General features: G+C 45.6%; 1 protein-coding gene across 1 annotated transcript in view; it reads right to left on the bottom strand.

Moving 5' to 3' along the window:
- SMOX (spermine oxidase) overlaps nucleotides 1-19,911 on the bottom strand; it is a 51,745-nt gene that overhangs the window by 13,044 nt on the left and 18,790 nt on the right. Inside the window, exons 2-3 of the mRNA XM_030948296.1 lie at nucleotides 12,731-12,965; nucleotides 7,170-7,396 (exon numbers count right to left, since the gene is read on the bottom strand). Coding sequence (XP_030804156.1) covers nucleotides 7,170-7,396; nucleotides 12,731-12,938 — 435 coding nt within the window. The 5' untranslated portion in view covers nucleotides 12,939-12,965. The remainder of the gene's footprint in view (nucleotides 1-7,169; nucleotides 7,397-12,730; nucleotides 12,966-19,911) is intronic.

Genomic DNA, 19,911 nt, shown 5'->3' with positions numbered 1-19,911 from the left:
GGTTTTAGGAACAAAGGGAAATTGAGGAGGCAAAATAGAGGGAAGAAGAGGAAAAGGAGGAGGATAAACAAATTGCAGTGGTAGGAGTGAGAGAGAGGAGATCTGTGAGCAAATGGAAGAAGGTGAGTTGACAAGTAAGGGATGAGGAGGAAACTAAAGAAAATTAGTGAAAGAATGACCAAAAAAATGGGTGAAATAAATGATAAAAACAGAGAATAAACAATCACAAGGAAAATGAGTGTGACTGGTAAAGACAGAAGAGAATTGCAGACACTGCCTGGGACACGACCATTCCAAGGAGACTCCCAGACAAGAAAGGTGGGGCCCAACGTCCTGTATGAAACAAAGGCTTCCAGCAAAGGAAACTCTGGCAGCTCCAGCATCCCCTGGTTCTCAGGTCCCTGGATTTCTGAGGCCACAAGCACTTGCAGCAGGTCCAGGCTGCGCAGACCTTGCGTCAGCACAATCAGCTCGGCTTTCATAAGCTGATTGAGCTCTGTAAGCAGATAACAAACTCACAGGATAAGCAAAGCCCTGCTAAAACCCAGCCACCACTTGGCCCACAGGAGAAGTGAGCCTGACTATGTTTCTGTTAACCATTATATTCTTCAATGCCCCACAGGGAGGAGAGCAGGAAGGCACAAGTTTTCTGTGCTGTAACCATCAAGGAAAGTCTTTCCTGGAGGTGCCATCCCATTGATCAGACAGCAGGTAAATTTAATCCCATCAGGATTTCTTATTTCTCCTGTTATTTCCTTGCTTTTCAAGTTCAAGAAGGATTTGGACAACACCCTCAGACCCAAGGTGTGATTTTGGAGGTTTTCCTGTGCAGGCCCAGGAGCTGAACTTGATGATCCTCCTAAGTCACTTCCAACTCAGGATATTCTGATTCTTGAGGGTACTGAACCATCTGAGGAAGAGGCAAAGCTGTTGTAGGCAAGAAGCAAATGGAGAAACAACAGCAGGTCCTACATTGAGAGATATATGGTCGGAATAAATGAATGAAAGAGATGCTTGAAATGTGTGTTTTAATGAGTATGAGCAGCAAACACATCCTGTGTAAAAAGCTATGGAAAAGCTTCACTAGGACACCTCATTTAAGGTAGATTTCCAATGAAGCAGGAGCAAAATTGTGCTGTCTGGAGATGGAATTATCCAGACTTTCCCTCCCAGATGGGGAAAGCATTGTCATTTCTATGGGAGCACCCTTGGGGTCACTGGGAACAGGCAACTGTGATATCTGAAAACCCATACTCCTCCAATCATTTCAGCATTTCAGCAGCAGGGCTCCTGAGAGAGTAGAAATGGGCTTTCCTTCAAAGATCCTGGGGAAAGGTAACAACAAGGATGACCTGAAAGATTCTGCTGATTTTCTAGTTAACCCTTCAAAATCTCCCTGCATCCAAACCAGAGCTCCATGTCCAGCAAGGAGAGCTACACCACACACAGTCCAGCGAACCTTTGCTTTTCTATTATCACACACCTGATACAAGCAGGGAGCAAAACCAAAGGATAAACTGCATCAACTCCCCTCTCTTACCACTGGCAATCTCACATCCCAGCAGAACAACCTAAATATTTCTTACTCTGAAGTTCCCCTGGACAGAATAAGTGGCACTGGAAGCCTGACTGAAAAAACAGAAGTAAAAAACAGAGATCTCAAGTAACCATTCATTCTAAGCATTCTTCCTTCCCTCATTCTGAAGGCTTATACACAATCCTCCAGAGAATTCACTGATTCATGGCATGGGTTGGAAGGGATCTTAAAGCCCATCCAGTGCCACCTGCTGCCATGGGCAGGGACACCTCCCACTATCCCAGGGTGCTCCAAGCCCCATCCAACCTGGCCTTGGACACTTCCAGGGATCCAGGGGCAGCCACAGCTTCTCTGGGAAATCCATTCCAGGGCCTCACCGCCCTCACAGGGAACAATTCCTTCCCAAAATCCCATCCATCCCTACCCTCTGGCAGTGGGAAGCCATTCCCCTTGTCCTGTCACTCCATCCTTGGCCCAAAGTCCCTCTCCAGTTCTCTTGGAGCCCCTTCAAGCACTAGAAGATGCTGGAATGTCTCCCTGGAGCCTTCTCTTCTCCATGCTGAACAACCTCACACCCCCTGGATCTTCAAGGCAGAAGGGGTTGAAGGTAAGAAATTAAAATGAGTTAATTGAATGTCCACAGTCCTAAAACAGTTTCACTTCATCTTCTGTCTTATTTCTGACCAGCTTTGGGGCATCCCACAAGCAGGGTCTGTGCAGGGAACGTGGATTCCAGCAGGGATGTCCCCTCTGTTACCTACAGGCTTCCTCCTCCACGTGTTTATTTACTACCTACGTGCTCCTCCACCACAGGAAAAAGCAGTTTCTTAGGAAGAACAAAGCTAAATAAAGAAGTTTCTCCTCACTGAAGGAGGTCAGGAAAGCACATCCCCATCCACACTCCTTCCTGTCAGCGCCGCTGACGATGCCCAGCATTGTCTTTTGCTCACTTGGCTTAAAAACTGCTGTGACTTAATCCCTGTCCAGTAAAAAGCCCTGATGGAGATAGGGCTGTGCTGTTCCCAGGCCAGACATCTGTCAGTGCAATAGAGCCAGGGAGGGAACGGTGACTCTCGGTGGCCCTTTGGTCCTGCTGTCCATGATAACTGCAAGGCAAGGCACTGGAGCTTAATTGGGGATGGCAGGAAGCCCAGCACGGGGTGGGGGTGTGGAGGATGAAAATGTTGTCGTTCTTTGGCTGCATCCCTCCCCCAGAAGCTGTTGCAGCACACAGGAGAAAGCTGACAGATAACAAGGCCATTAATTAGCTGATTGTTAAAGGGAGGGTTCCTGGGAAGCAGCTCTTTAGGGACCACATCCCTGCTGAAAAGCTCAAGTAAAAGCAGGCACTTCTCCTAAATCAGGCTGGTGATGGACTGTGATCCTTCAGCTGCATTTAACTTGTCCAGCTCACCACTTCCCACTTCTCACTAATACCTGGGAATCGGCTTTAAACACCTCTCTGGAAAGGGAAATGAGGACTTAGCAGGGACAGAGGAACAACTCTGAGATAAACTGTCCCTGTTCACGTTTTCTGAGGAGTTAATCACACACACAGACCTCAAAGGTGCAGACATTACCCTCAGAGGTCTCACTCTGGTCATTTTCCTAAGAGTCATACAGATGAATTATAAGCAAGAAGAGCCAAAATCCTCTCCCAGCCCCAGGATTCCCCCAGTTATCCTGGAAGGAATGGAGAGGAAGGTGGGAAGATGACAAATACATGATATGGGCATCACACCTCCCTGTGCTGGTGCCTCTTTCCTTTTGGAGACTGACCAAATGGAGTGACAATGACCCTAAGCAGTGCCAGCCCCACACAGCACACCATCTAAGGAGGACAATCCTAAAAGTCCTGCCCTGTCTCAGGGTGCTTCCCTTGGCAATGTGCGGCTGGGAATCCAGGTGGATGCAACGGCAAGGACTGGAGACTCTCCTTGAAGGCACTGCTCTCCTTCCACAAGGAGAATTCAGGTGACCTAAGTCAATCTCATGACAAATTCTGACTGACCCCAGTGCAGGGCAACAGCCTCTCCCAAGGAACTTTCTGCTGGAGAAATGAAGAGCTGAGCAGTCCTCAAGCAGTCTGACTGCTCCACTTCCTCGTAACCAAATAAAGGCTCCTGTGAGACATCCCTACAGCTATTAAAAATTCAGGCTACTGCAAACAAAAATGCAGCAAAACTTGTATTGAGGTAGAAGAAGACAGCCAAAAAAGATTGGATAAGTGCCTGGAAAAAGCCCAAGGACTTTCCAGATGAATTAGTGAGGCAAAGCTCTGGAGGTACAGGGGTGCTTTGCCTTTCACTCCAGGAAAATCCAGCACAGAGAAACCTCGCCTTGCTAAAATGCAGTTCCAGAGACTCCACATGGCCCAGTGAAACTCAAGGGAGACCCCTGGCACTTTGTATTCCCTAGAATTTGGTGTCCAGATGACAAGATAACTGGGGCTAGAGAGACCCAGCTGGAGGAGAAGAGCTTCAGGCACAGGCTGGAGCCCCAGCAGCAGCTGCAGGCCAAGCCAGGCAGGGTGTGAGTGAGGGGGAGGGTGACAAATTTAGCCCTGCTCATTCAGGGATGCATTTTCCACTGTTCATGCCAGTCCTGCATCCCTGATTAGGCTTTGCATCTATCATGGGTTGCTGGCTGTTTTGTGGGGGGTTCTTTCTTTTTAGCTCAGGGTGTGTCACAGCCTTTGCTATCTCAATCTCTGAAGGGATGAGATGACATGATGGTGGGATTGCTAATAAAAACCTCAGGAAACCCTGGAAGCTCCTGTAAGTCAAAGGAAAACCCTGACCTCAGGATTTAGTGATCTGTAAAATGACTTTTTATCCTGGACAATTTCAAAATGCTTTAACAAAAACAATCATAAAACCCACCTCCCTAAAAAAAAACCTAAAAAAAAAAAAACCAGAGATGCAGAACTGAAAATTCTTGCTGTTCCTCCCCAGCATTCATTTCACCAGTTAAAGCAACAGAACTTTGCCAAAAAAAAAATAAAAAAAAAAAAAAAAAAAAAAAGATTATATTGTTCCAACTGCCCTGCCATGAGCAGGGACATCTTCCATTAAACCAAACTGATCCAAGCCCCATCCAACCTGGCCTTGGACACTTCCAGAGATCCAGAACAGCCACAGCTTCTCTGGGTACCTTCTCCCAGGTTCTCACCACTCTCACATTAATGCTGGGGAAGTGGGGGACACCCCAAAACACAAACCAGAAACGCCCCTGCCACACTCAGCATGTGTGGAACACCCTCTGCACTTTACCCCAGAGGAAAATGTCCCCAAAGCCACACGGCTGCTCCTGGCTGCCCTCCCTCCAGGGCATCTGTATTCCATACAAGCCATTTTAACTGGGTATTTTTATAAGACACATAGCTTGCCTGAATTCCCACTTTTCCTAGGCAGAGCAGGGAATAAACCACAGCCAAATGCCTCAAATCAGCACAGATCCTGCAGCCTGGCACCCCGAAGAGGCTGAGACAAGCAGCTCAACAAAACCACGAGCCGCCCCTGCAAGAAATTCCAGCAGGCTTTGGAGTCAGGCAGAGAAAGCCCCTCCCAGCAAGAGCAATTAAGGGGCTGGCTGGTGTCCCCTGCTTGGCTCCAGCTGTCCCTTAAGTATTTTTATCACCACGAGTGGCTGCAGACATTTTTACAAGCCATAAATGTGAAAGCCTTTTCTGTCTCCTAGTGATAAAGATATCCTGTGGCAATGATAAGCTAATTAGGTGTTGTGTAAAGAAGATTAACTTTTAATGTGCTGTTCTCTCATGTCAGTGGCTGCCCCTTTCTCTCCCCTTTAAAAGAAAGGGTAGATTTACCAAATTAATCATTTCTAAAACACTGGTACCTTGTTATGGCCTTTATCTTAGTGGGTTTATCTCAAAGCTAAGTGGCTCTCATCTCTGTATTCCCTTCTCATTCTGGAGTCTGCCCTCCCTTTGCTGGAGATTTTCCTATCATCTTCCAGACAGGATGATCACCAAGCCCTGCATGAAGTTTGGCAGCATTCCATTTACATAAATAATGCTGCTCACTGCAGTGTTTTCATTTACTCTTTCTAACCCCAGTTGCTATTCATCTTCCTCCACTCACATCTCACCTGTTTTGTTTTTTTTTTTTCCTGCCTGGAAAAAGTCTCATTTGTTTTTTTAATCCAGTAATATGAAAAAATTGTTCAGATGAATTATATCCACCTGCATTTGTCCAAGATGCTGTCCACAGGTTGACAAATCCTTCCCAAAACGAAATTTCTTTGAAATTCCTGCTACTCCTCTCTGAAACTGAAATGAGTTTTTGCCATCCCACCACTGATTCCGGTTCAGAAACATAGGACAGTGCCAAAAATCTTTTTAAATGAAACAAAAATCCTTTTTCTGCTCCCCACCCAACTCTTGATAATTCTTTACAGGCTACAGCGACTTTTCTAATGCTCCCAGACATATTTTTAAACAAAGTATGCAAGAGTAACCTGAATCTAGTGAGTGTTCAGCCAAGAGTCAAATACTGAAGTTTGCCGTCAGATGAAAATCTGAAGGGTTTAGGCACGGCTACAGCCTGATGAAAATATTCATGTTTTGTTCCATTTTCCACAACCCACTGAGAGATCACATTACCTGGAGGGCCAGACAGTCTGCACTGACCCCTCTAAATGTACTTCACAAGCAGCATCAAAAAAATGTGGGGAATAATTATAATTAACTTTGGCAAGGAAAAGAGTTTAAATAACCTTCAATTGAAGTCCATGCTGATCTGAATCTCCCAGAAAAGATGTTCCTTTCCTTCTGATGCAAAAAAACTTTCAATTCCTACGAAACTGCACTGACTTTGGCACACCACGCAGCATTTCATAGTATTTATAACCAATAAAAAGTCACAGGGATACAATATTTAGCTGGTTGTTGCTAAGGTTTTGCATTCTACTTTGTTTAGCAATTTGATCCCTCCATGTCACAGACGTATTTTACGAAAAATCCTTTAATTAAGATCTTTTCTCCTGAGAAGCTGAGAAGCTTCACCTTCTCCATGTTTTGCTGCTTTGGAATGTGATTTAGAGAATTGTTTACCCAGCATGTGAAATTGTTTTTACTTGATGACCAATGACAGCCACCTGTGTTGAGGCTGTGAGCAGTCACAAGATTTTATTATCATTCCATTCCTTTCCTTGCTAGCCTTCTGATGAAATCTTTTCTTCTATTCTTTTAGGGTAGTTTTAATGTATTATTTTCTTTTAATATAATATATATAATAAAATAATAAATCAGCCTTCTGAAACATAGAGTCAAGATTCTCATGTCTTCTCTCATCCTAAGACCCTTGTGAACACCACCACACCTCCACTACTCTTTTAATTAAGTACTGGATTAATTACTGGATCTCCCCAGAAATAGTTGCTGGAAGTGATTAAACGGATTACAAACATGGGAAGATCCTCACCACAAAGAGTTAATCCCACATCAGGGACAAATGGGGTACAGTGAAGCAGGTGAGAGAAAACTTAGCATTGATTTTTTTTTTTCCCCGATTTCTACCTTTGTCCTGGAATGTTCTAACTGGGAACTGAGACCAAAGAGTCTCCGTGTTCCAGGCAAATCTAGCCCTTGCCAAAGCAGCTGGACACCAACCTCGTTGTATAAATCACTGAATTCTTCAACCACATCTTTCGGGATCCTCTGCCCGCTGTTGGTGAGGTGATAAGCCACCCCATTCTTGGAGTAAAGGCTGATCCGCCCAACGCTCCTCTCGCTGTCTGTGGTCTCTTCCAGCAAACCATTGTCTTCTGCTAGATGATAGACTGGGTTTCCATGTGAACCATGAATCCACGTAGCTCCCAGCTCAAAAGTGGCATGCCCTGCAGGAGAGAAAGCCAAGCAAACTGGTTATGGAAGCCTGTTTTCCTGGGAGCTTCTCACAAAATGTGCAAAAGCAGAATTGCCCAAGGACAGCACATGTTTGAACATCCCTTAAGGGAGTTCTTCTCTGTTACACACAATGCCAGCGTTCTTCAAATTGGTCCTTTGGGATAGAGGTTTGGGTATTGCCCAGAAGGATGGGATGTTGCAATAAAGATCCCTCACAGTGACACACCTCTGATACTTAAGGATAAATTTAGCCCTCCTCAATTCCCAGTTCTCACCATGGTTGTTGCCAGCAGGGAGATGGAGGAAAATGTGGATTGCAACATTGGCCTGACTACTGAACCTTGTCCTGTGACTAAAATGGTTGTTATTTACAAATACACCTCAGATTAACTGCAATAAAACATGCATTTCCATTTCCCAAATTAGTAAATAGGTTGTATTTTATTGCTTATGCCTTTGGAGATTTATATATCAGATTCTTTAAAAAGAGGCACTGTCAGGCTAAACACAGAAAGCATTTTGTTTTCATCACCTGTACTCTCTCTGCTTGAAAAACACAAAGAGTTTTGTCAACCTCACTCTCCCCATCCCTTACAACTATCAGGATTTGCACCAGGGCTTTGTCCCCCCAAATCCTGCACTGCCAGACTGGGCTGAGAGCACAGGGGGATGCTCAGCAGCTGAAAGGAGGTGCTAAAAATAAGCTTGGGTCATGTATCCCCCCGTATTTTGACAGATTCTCAGAAGGCAAAAGCTAGTTTAAAGTCTGACAGAGCTGGGCATCTCCCAGCACCCCTGCAGCAATGTGGGAATGCCTGATTAAGCAGGATAATTAATAGGATCCTGCTTGATGAAGAAAGGATGGCGCAGTTCCCAGCTATCATGTGCTGTTTAACATGTAAATGTATGCTCAGACAGAGAGGCACTGCAGCACTGAGCTGTGCTGCAGTCAGGTTTAAAGGGTGAAAGCTTCAAGGAATGCTGTTCCCTGGCTGAGCTCATGCCTTTGAGGGAAGCTCCACAGATCTCATTTTCCAAGCAGCCCCTTTGTCAGTGAGAGCTCTGCTGACTGCCCCTCAAAAGCTGCACTACAGCAGGATTTGTACACCACAGTACCTGCTCCAGAGAGCAGCACAACACACGGACCTGAACCCTCCAGGTGCCACAGACTCCAACACACCCCAGAGCACCCAGCCAGGTGGAAATGACTGAACACTGGCAGCCAAAGGTAGAGAGCTCATCAATATTGCAAGTGGCAGCCCCCTGGTTAATGCAATCCTCCTGCAACTCAGGCTGAGCCAAGCAGCAGCAGGAATGCTCCTGCCTCCTGCTCTAGGGCAGGAGTTTGGTCTCTGCTGCACAGCAATCCTCCAAAGAAAACAATTTGCCACCAGGTCCTGCTACTGCCTTAGTGCTTGGTGACAGTGATGATGTGCTCCAAGTTCTCCTGTTGAGCTGTGTGGAAACATAATCAAATGGCAACAAATTAAAAACTAATTCTTGCCTGTAATATTCATGCTCACTATCATCACTACCAGATAAGCCAGGTCTTATCAGGTGTAAGTTAAATGATTAGTTATTTAAAAGTGTAAAATTAAATAAAATTCTTTTAAACAGAGACAGCCAATTTACTTTCAGGGCCTTAAAGGATTTTTGGTTCAAAATGAATCTATTTGGAATGAATCATGCCATACAACAACAACAAAAAAAAAAGCAGAGAAACACACAGATTGTACATCAAGCCTCTTGGATAGGGATGGCAACTTTGACATTTCCCTTTGCAGCCCTGGCCATTTCTTGGATAATTGTGAAATAGCTGCAGTGGATACAGATGTAATAGGTCATGTGCAGGAAACACCCAGTGCACAAACACACAAACCCTCTGCCTCACTTGTGCTAGAATCAAACCTCTGAATATCCAAATTACTCCCCTGGGCAGAGAAGCAACAGTCTGTGCACTTGAGGGAAAATACTGTTCCCTACAAGTTGTGGCTCAGTGAGGGGGATGGATTCAGATATAACCCCGAGAAGGTGCCACAATGCCACAGAATGGTTTGGGGTTTGGAAGGGATCTTAAAGATCATCCAGTTCCCACCCCTGCCATGGGCAGGCACATCTTCCATTAAACCAAAGTGATCCAAGCCATATCCAACCTGGCTTTAGACACTTCCAGGGATCCAGGGGCAGCCACAGCTTCTCTGGGCACCCTGTGCCAGGGCCTGCCCACCCTCACAGGGAAGAGTCTCTTCCTAATTAGTAGCTCTGCTGAAATTTAAATCAGATTTTTAGTCAAGTGTGCAGACAGGGAAGAGGCCAGAGCCAGAACACGGATCCACCTTGGCAGAGAACTGCAGCCCACACCCACACAGGGCAACCTTGAGAGCTGGCAGATAAGAAGATAAGATAAGAAAAGATAGTTTGAAATTTTAAAACACTAATAAAAGACTAAGACTTTGGATGCCAGCCTGTGCTCTGCAACTAACAGCTACATCTACAAACTCTGAGATTGCCTCCAGACTGAAACACCTGCTCTCCTCTCCTGTTAATTAAGAGGTGTTAATGAGGAGGAGGTGGATTCCCAGCAAAGATGTGAGTTACTGGTGAAGGTGGGCAAAGATCAGAGATTCAGGCTCGGTACTAAAAGACCAGGACAATTTCACAGGTGCACTGGGAGAATGATCTGTGGCTCCCCAAAGATTTCAGCTCTTTCACACTTCCCTCCTCTCACAGGCATCATCCAGGATATTTTTAATGCAGCGGATTGTGTGTAAAGGACACACTTCCCATCCTAACCTCTATGCCAAGTCTCAGCAGAATGTAAAGTGCCCTACTCAAACCTCTAGAGATTAGATTTTTCCAACTGCCTTTCCATTGGTTTCCCTTCTGCAAGTTCACAGGAGGCTGCTGTTTATTTACTGTGGTGAGTTTATCAAGCAGAACACAGTAAGTGATGTAAGCACCTGAGAAATAAAAATAAAGCAGGGCAGCAAGAGGGCAAAGGTAATATCCAGAGTGAGATCAGAAACAGAATTAGTTAATTGAAATCAGGAAAGCAATTCAGGAAAAGCAGAGAGCTTTATGCCTCCTGCAGAGAAGAGACAGGCAATGTCCCTCTGGATACCAAGAAAAGATTCAGTGACTCCTGTGCTACAAAGGACAATGTTTGCTCCAGGAGTTTTGCCTGTAGAGATTTTTAAATTGACCTGGTGTTCAAATATTCAGAGTCTGCACCTTTATTACACACAAAGAAAGGAGGCTGCAGAGGTAGGAAAGCTGAAAATCAGGATAAAGGGATACATTGAAGATGTTTTTCCAGCAGCCTGATTCCCAGTCGGTAGCACCCTAGACAGTAAATTAGCTCTAGGGAAATGAATGGGGTTGCTTGTGAAGCAGAACAGCTCGGGGTTTCCCCTTTCCAAGGGCTCTAAGCCTTGAGAAACAGCCCTTCAACAGCCTGGAGATTTACTGGCTGCTCCTGGGAACGAGTCAAGCTGGAAAACCTGGGTGGAAAGAGTCTGGGTACAGTTACTCAGTCACAGTCCTGTTACACAGGGCTCTTCCTGTGTGTGAGAGAAAACAATCACCCAAACCTTTTATTTCATGGAAACACAGGTTGGGAGCAGCCCTGGGTCACAACTGAGGCACGAGACAGCACAGAACCACCCACCCACCCCGAGAGGCACCCAGGATTTAAATATTTACTCTCCTGACACTGCCACACCTCAAACCATTTAGCACATGCACACAACCCCATTTCCAAAGTTCATCTGACCTCGTGGCCACACAAACCCCACCAGCAGTCCTCTGCAGGTGCTGATGCCATTTCCAGATGTCTCACTGTCCCTTTTGGTCGCCTTAAACAGCTGGAACAGAGGCTAGACAGAGTTAAGGGGAAAAAAGGATATTTATTGAAGGGCCTTCAGAGGCCACACCCTGGCAGCACCGGAGTCACGGCTTTGGCTCTGCCTGGATGGCTTCAAGATGGAAGCAAAAAGAGGGCTTGGTCACAAGATCTCACATTTTTATAAGTTTTGGTCCATTAGCATATTGGAGCTAATTGTCCAATTACAGCCCCAGCCCATGAAGTCTCATCCTTCTCATTTTTCTCTCTCTTCAGTCCACGTCATTTATACTGTTGGGCCTGAGATCTGGATCCAGCTGTCCCCCAGCTAGAGAAGGCATTGTTGTGTCTCCCTGCTCTGTGAAGAGAGCTTACCATCCCCTTATATGAAACCCAGACCTGTCGGAACCCAGGACATTCCTCTGACTGCCCTCGAGACCCTGGCAGGGGCTCAGAGACCTTGGCATGGAGTCAAAAACACCTGTGCCTTTGATTTTAGCCCATGAAAAAAACAATTACCAACTTTGTGTGAAGATTCACAGGCCACAAGGGTTTGAGCAGAATGTTAGTGAATTTATCACAGGGTGGAAAAGTAGAATTTTGGGGTGTCGCAGACATCTTTTATGAAAAATCCTTTTTTTAGGACTTTTCCTCTTGAGAAGCTGAGAGTCTTCAAGAACAAAATGTAAACATTGATTATTTGCTGCTGTGGAATGCAACAAGCAGATTTTTGATTAGCTTATGTTAGTTGTTTCTGATTAACGGCTAATCACAACCCAGCCAGCTCACACAAAGAGTCCAAGCCACAAGCCTTTGTTATCATTCTTTCCTATTCTATTCTTAGCTAGCCTTCTGATGAAATCCTTTCTTCTATTCTTTTAGTATAGTTTTAATATAATATATATCATAAAATAATAAATCAAGCCTTCTGAAACATAAAGTCAAATCCTCGTCACTTCCCTCATCCTAAAACCCCCGTGAACACCGTCACATTGGGGTTTTTAGAATGGGGGTTCAAGAGGCAAGATGGAGGAATCTGGGAGTGTTCCTTCTCCTTCTCCTTCTTGTCCTCCATCTTCTGCTGTGATGGTGGCACTTTTGGATTGGTTTAGAGTAGAGACAGACTGTCTAACATAGGTGATAGGTATTGGAAAATTATTGTAAATAAAGTCCATGTAGTTTTTAGTATAAAAAGAGAAGACTGCCCTGAGGGTGGTCAGTGTGCCACAACCCGACCTGCTGGACAGAACTCAGCAGGTCAGAAAAATAATGTATTAGATAAGAGAAAATAAACAACCTTGAGAACCAGAGCTGAGGAATCCCGACTTCTTCTTCGAGCACGGGGCTGGGAAAAAAAGACTTTTAATATCTCAGGAGCCATTCCAGCAACAACAAACCCGACAGAGACCCCCACACCAAAGCAGCCCGAAATCAAAAAGAAGAGCAAAGCAAAAAAAACCACCAGAAATCTGCATCCTCTCACCGAGTTGGACGCTCTGCACGCGGCCCCCGATGCGGTCGGTCGCCTCGAGGACTGTTACATCCGTGAATCCGCCTTCCAGGAGCGCCTTGGCTGCCGACAGGCCCGCGAGCCCAGCACCGATCACGACTATTCGAGGCTGTCGCTTTCTCCGTAGGCCACTACTAAGAGGATCATCCGTGCTGTCTGCAGATATTTCACAACTTTGCATGCCGTCCAAGCTCTCTTTCTAAGGAACCTGTAGGAGGAAGTGAATAGTTGTGTTCAGATCCAGCTTATCCTCTGCAGTTAAAAGATTAAAAAAAAGTCCGGCAGAGAAGAAAAACTTGGTGAGTTAGACCCAGCCTTCAACATGGGATGCACAGAAAGGATAACTGAGGTCAAGCTGGGATGCAAAACAATTTTTTAGCCTAGAGCACCAAGAACTTCAGAAATCTCCACCCTTTCATGCCATGTGGACTATTTCCAAACAAGTCAAAGGACTTTCAAACTCCCATCTTTTTATATAACCTCCAAAAGTGGTAATTTTGCGGTGAAGGTTTTTAAAAAAGAGAACCATGTCCCCAGTGCTGACAAGCTCCACAACCCAGCTGTGAAGCTCCACTTTGCCACTGTGGCAACCACAAAGCCTGAATTGCAGATCCTCTAAGTAGGGGAGGAGGTAAGGCGGATTTAGCTCAAAGCAAGGACATTGGATCTCAAGCCAGCCATTACAGAAATGGGACAGACTGAAAAATGTTTCAAGTGATGGAAGACAACAAGGGCCACTCCAAAATTTCACAGAATGCAGCCCCTGGAGCCAACACTGCCACATCAGGCTCAGCCTCAGGCTTAGATGAGAGGTTCAAACCCACACCAGTCCTGACTAGTCCGAACCTATCCAAATCTCCACCTACCAATATATTCAACTGCTTCTCCAAGCAGGACCTTGTTTTCCTTGGCAAACTCCTAGAAGAAACCCTTTTGCTGCTATCTACCTTTATTTCTCAGGTCCCATCACATCATTTTAGTAGGTGGCACCATGACCTGAGCCCATGGCTAAGGTTCAACCCTGAGCAGGGATTTCCAGTGCAGGATGTCTTTATTCACAAAAGCCAGCATGTATTTACCTGGTTCTGGGTGGTTCACACCTGCCCTCGGGAGCACAAAGAACAGGGTGCAGAGATTCCTACCCCTCCAGACCTGAGCTGACATGAGTCCCAACTTGCAAAGGATAAATACACAGCCCAGGATTTATCAGCCCTGGAATCAGCTGATGCCCAGTAATTTGGATAAAGCACAAACACAATTCCCTGCCTCCCACTCCTCCCTCCCCAAACAGATATCCAAGGAGTTCATAGTGTGCTGCCTCTACCTGTTGCCAAGCTGCTGGATATCCATCCTGAGTTCCTCCTCAATTCTCCCAACACTTGGCCACTGACAAAGATTCCTACTCCTCTCTTCTATCACCAGAAGGGTCGACTTAAAACACTGCTAGCCTACTGCAGTATATGATCACAGGAACTAATAAAGCAGTTTCATTTGGAGAGATCCTTTTTCTCCAGGATTTTAGAGAATTTATGTTTGTTGACCAAGCAATATCCACTCTCTGTAAGGGAGCTGACACCAGACTGCAGTCAGCAGGGATTCGGGCAGTGGCATGAAGAGGAGAAGGGTCCCACTGGAGCTCTGACAACTCTTTTGAAAATGTTTGGTTTCAACTGAAACAGCTTCTGCTCAATCCACCCTTCTGTGGACTCACCTGCAAGAGGGATTTGCACAGTGTGTGCAAATTCTGATTCTGCCACTGCAGCTTGTCCCAGCCGGCCCTGCATCAGCTCCAACTGCCACTGCAGCAGCTTCCAACGGACACAGCCCAACAGAAGGTAGATCACAGAATTCTCAAGGATGGGACCTTCCAGCTCATCCCATTCCAACCCCTCCCATGGGCAGGGACACCTTCCAGGAGCCCAGGTTACTCCAGGCTTTGTCCAACCTGGCTTTGGACACTTCCAGGGATCCAGGAGCAGCCACAGCTTCTCTGGGCACCCTGTGCCAGGGCCTCCCCACCCTCACAGGGAAGACCTTCATCCCAATGTTCAATCTAAAGCTCCCTCCAGTTTAAAACTGTTCCCTCCTTGACCTGTCACTGCCTGCCTGTGTAAAAAGTCACTCTCTTTTTTGTAAGCCCCCCTTAGGCCCTGGAAGAGGCTCTGAGCTCCCCCCAGAGCCTTCCCTTCTCCAGGTGAACATTCCCAGCTCTCCCAGCCTGGCTCCAGCCCTTGGAGCATCTCTGTGGCCTCCTCCAGACTCCCTCCAGCAGCTCCAGGTCCTTCTGCTGTTGGGGGTCCCAGCACCGCAGGTGGGCTCTCACTAGGGCGGAACAGAAGGGGAGAATTCCATCCCACAGACATTCTCTCCCCTTCTCATTCTCCTGATAACACTTTGATCCGTGTATTTTCATTGCCACAGTAAAGGAACATCTTTTCTGCCATCTATATTCAGTAGAAATTGAAGGGGTTTAGCTCAGCTCTTTAAGCACAGCTTTCCTCACCCTGGCTTTGGCAAGCTCCTGTGAATTCTTCACATGAAAGCTCCAAGAAAATGTTTTCCCTCCTGTTTCAGAATTTTAATACTGGATTAGGTGACCTGTCTAGACAGAGGAGAAAATAGCAGAGTATTCTGTGTGTACAGAACTCTGATTTGGAAACCACCCTCAATTAGCCAACAACCTGTACCATATGATCAGCAGGGAAAGGCAATTAAAACTTAGCAAAAGCTTGAGCTTTCCAACCAGGATCCACATTCCACAGTGGAATGAACAGGTGGTATAAATATAGAAAGCCCCCACTACACTTTATTTCACCTCTGGTAGGCTCATGAGTGAGACAATCACACAAAACAGAATTCACAGAATGACCAGGTTGGAAGAGACCTTTAAGGTCATCGAGTCCAACCCAGCCCCAACACCTCAACTAAACCCTGGCACCCAGTGCCACATCCAGGCTTTGTTAAACACACCCAGGGACGGTGACTCCACCACCTCCTGGGGCAGAAAATTCCAATACTTTCTCACTCTTTCCATAAAAAACTTTTTCCTAACATCCAACCTATATTTCCCTTGGTGCAGCTTGAGACTGTGTCCTCTTGTTCTGTCATCCTTTGTGTGCAGTGCTCTCCCTTCAGCACTTGCCAAGCCACCAGTCAGGGCTCTCAAGACAGTGGATATTACCAGGTCCTCTGACACAAAGAGAGTTTGGCTTTTTCCTTCTTCTTGATTGCCAAAAAGGCTTGTATCTCTTTTATTTTGTTTTTTTCTTTTCTCTTTTAATCACAGGGGTAAGAAGTGTGTTGGCTGCTGTACTGTGAATCTCTCTCAGACTGTAATTTTACTTGGTGTCCATCTAAGAGGAAGGGCTAAATCAGCTTCACTCAAAGTAAGATTCTTTGCTTTGTCTTGCTTATAGAGTTCCTGTGAGACAGCCAAGAGGCACTGGTTACCCACAAGAAGAAAATATCCAAATACACATCTTCCTTTCGTCTAAAACATACAGCTTCAGTCCTCTTAGCTCTTGTGCTTCTAAGTGCCTCACTCAGGACATTTTAATCAATTGTACTTCCAGACTTGCCCCCTTCCCTCAGTCTCTATCACCACTCTATCCCTGACTCCTTAGGAGAAATTACCCTCCACTAATCCTCTCTCACTCCTATCCATTTCCTTAGTTCAAAAAAACGCAAATGAACACCTTTAAAAAAATCCCTAAAACCAACCCCTCCCAAAAAAAACCCAAAAAAACCCCAAAATCCTGAACATAACTGCTGTTTTCCAGCAGACAAATCTTTGCAAAAATATATCTTCTGAGATGGGCATCATTCTACCAAGCCAGAATCTTGGGTTTCCATTCCTGGTATTTTGTACTTGCTACAAGTTCAGTGGGGTGACAACTTCATGATTTTTTTTCCCCATTATTTTGCCAGCAAAACCTTGCAGGTTACAAGGAAGAAGCCAGAGAATTAAGGCAGTTCACAACTGCCCTCTTTACTACAACAATACTCTGTGACCAGGCAATTCTTCTAGGACCCCTCAGAAAAAGGTCGCTAAGGCTCCAACTATTTAAAAATAGAAAACCAAAATAAACAAAAGCATTTCTCAAGGAAATCTGCTATTCTTAGCTCACCCAACTTCTCCTGTGGCAGTATTGTTGTAGCCCTGGTGACACAAAGACCTGGGCAAGGCACTGCTCTGAAAACAAGGCTTGTGTGCTTGAAGGGTTGGCTGAAGTTTGGTTGGGATTTGGGGGTTTCTTTGGGGTTTTCCACCAGGATTGGTTAATCTTTAAAAGTGACCTTCCTTCAGACTCTGTATCACACAGCAGGTTGTCATTCACCCATGAGCTGGGACTGCTGGCACTCCCAGACCAAATTCACGGTCATCCCAGAGGGACCCATCTCAGCCCTGTCACTATTTCAGGTGTTCAGCTGGCATTTGCTGCCCACTTGCATTTTCAGGGCATGGAGAGGAGGAGAGATCCATCCTGCTGACCCCTGGCATTCCTGTCTCAGGGTGGCTGAGCTGGAAGGGAGCTTACAGACAGTTTAAAAAGGTCACCTGATCTTTCTGAGTGCTCTAAAATTGTGTTGAATCAACAGCCTTCACACTAACAAGTGTAACAGCCAGTCTGGAGGGTGAGAAATGCACCATCAACACAAACAAATTCCCTGCTGACTGCACAGACCAGCAGAAAAATTTACCAGAATCACTTTATTCCCTGTAGGTTTTCATTTGATGAGAATTCAGCATCATCCCTAATCAGAAAGCTAAGCAATGATATTGCATGTGTTTGAAAGGAACTCGGATAAAAGCAACAAGAGTCAGCTGAAAGCCTAAATGGAAGCACAAGAAATAAACACACTACTATTTCCTCATTATTTGAAGTGCAGTTATTCAAAATACTATCAACACATGAAGGGGCACCGCACACACATGTGTTTATAATACAGGTTTGTCATCACAGCCTGAAAGTGTTTACAGAGAAAATCTGACACCAAATTAATTCAATCTAAGCAGACACAAAGTGAGATTGAGAAACCAAGAGCAGAAGCCAGAGAAAAAATCACAACAAAAATAAAATAACTAATGTTAACAATGACACTAATCAGCTGTTGAAATACTTTCCTCTAAAGACAGAGAGGATACTGTTTGAAGCTTTCAACTCAGGATCCAATCTGTCATAAACATTTACACTCCAGTCCCAGCAGAAGACCGGTCTGTGGTGCTGGGAATTATCCTGCCAATTCACTGGAGATGGCCAGGTTTGAATTGCAAAACAAAATTTTGTAGCCTTTGCACCTCGGGAATCTACCATGATGAAAATAGAAAAAAATAAAAATAAAAATAATACCGGCAAACTTTTTGATCCAGAGTTTCAAAAGCTTTTTTCAATAGATGTAAAAACCTCTATTATTTCATCAGCTGCATAAGGAGAAGTGTTTATCTGAAACCACTGTTAGCTGAGTCTGAAAGCAAAAGCTCCACCAAAGAGCTTTTGAAAGAGAAACAGAAAGGTGAAAGAGAAAAGAGAAAGGTGAAAGAGAAAGGTGAAAGAGAAAGGAGAAAGAGAAAGGTGACTTACTCAGCAGATGTAAAGACACTGCAGTTGTTAGGCCATTAACTCATTACACATCCTTGTGCTGAGCATGGTTGCAGTGCATAACCCTCACCTAAGTAACGGCAATAACGAAATTTCCAGTCATCATCTCTAATGCACCTTTTTCCCTAAGCTGAGGGAGAAGTGCTTGGAAGGATTATTCTGCTTGGAGCAATTTTATCTCCTTGAACACCTTTGCAGGTTTCAGACTCAGGCTGTTCCCTGAGCACAGGTCAGGACACATCATATCTCTGAGCAGATACAGAAGTGAAGTGGAAGGGATTTCTGGGCTGGCTCCAGCACTGCCTGTCAGTGCCTCCTGATGCTGTGAGCTGTGGTTCTCCACAGCTCCTGGCACAACAAAACAAGCATTTTGTAACTTCTCCCTCCTTCCTCCTTTCATCAGCCTTCTCAGACACAAGCACACTAATCCTTGCTGCCTGTTATTTCAAGATGCTCTTTCCAAGCTCTCCATGCTGCAAACATGTCAAACTGGAAGATGTGTCTCTTTTTCCCTTCTCTCTCCTTTTTAACCCAGCAGGATGTACACCAAACTCACAACTCTTTTCAAAATCACCACTTACACTCTTTCAGGAGTGTTATTAATTGATCCTAAGTCCCCCACATCAGTCAGACACATCAGTCAGACACAGGGATGACACCAGCCTGATGCTCCAAGATGTCTTTGTAGACATGTTGTGCAAACACCAGCCCAAGCCAGCTGTGTCTGCAGCTCCACAGGAGCTTTACTGCACTGGAAGCAGACACACCTCATTTATTCAGCTACCTGCAGAGCTGCAGGAGCAGGGTGATGGCCCACAGCCTCCTGTGCACATGCCAGAGCCCTTCCCAAGCTCATAAACCTCTGTCACTGACAGTATAGCACCACTGGGATCAAGGTTAACTCGTGTTACACCTGCAAGTGCTGGCAGCTCACCTCCAGCTGCTGGGCTGAAACCATCTGCAGAGTGACACTTCCTTGTCAGCCTTGTGCTCAAGCTTTATCCAAGCCAGGATTTTAGTGTGAGCGGGTTTGCCAGGTGGATGCAGCAGTTGGAACGAGTCACTCGGCCTCAGCCCAGTTCTGCTCCCCAGGTGTGGGCAGAGATCTGTTCTGACAGCTCACAGCAACTCAAGTGTGGGTCAGAAAAGGCTCGGCTGCTCCAAGTAGGACCATCACCAGCATCATCTCCTTGAAAACAGTGTTTTCCAATACTTGAAACAAAAAAGACATAAACAATCTCTGCTTGTCCTATCAGTGTGACTCCATCCCCCCATCACCTCTTCCTGCCTGAGCACAGCAAAGAGCCTTGCAGATGCTGCACAGGGACATGTGAGCCTGAGTGAGCAATCCTGCCTGGTCTCAAGGAGGGTTTGAGTGGAACATCTCCATCATCTCTGCAGCACCCTCTCTGCTGCATCCCACACCATTTATCCTGCGTGCCTCATCTGTGCCCACCAGCCTTCATGATGGAAAGATGACCAGGCTCATCTTTGTCACCACGGTGGTACAAGGAACACAGACTCCCAAAAACAAGCCAGCACTCCTGTGCCAAC

This window comes from Camarhynchus parvulus, chromosome 4 (assembly GCF_901933205.1).
Source record: "Camarhynchus parvulus chromosome 4, STF_HiC, whole genome shotgun sequence".
In the NCBI taxonomy this organism is placed as follows: domain Eukaryota; kingdom Metazoa; phylum Chordata; class Aves; order Passeriformes; family Thraupidae; genus Camarhynchus; species Camarhynchus parvulus.
Note: the sequence above shows the minus strand (reverse complement) of the source record. Positions and strands in the feature narration are given on the sequence as shown.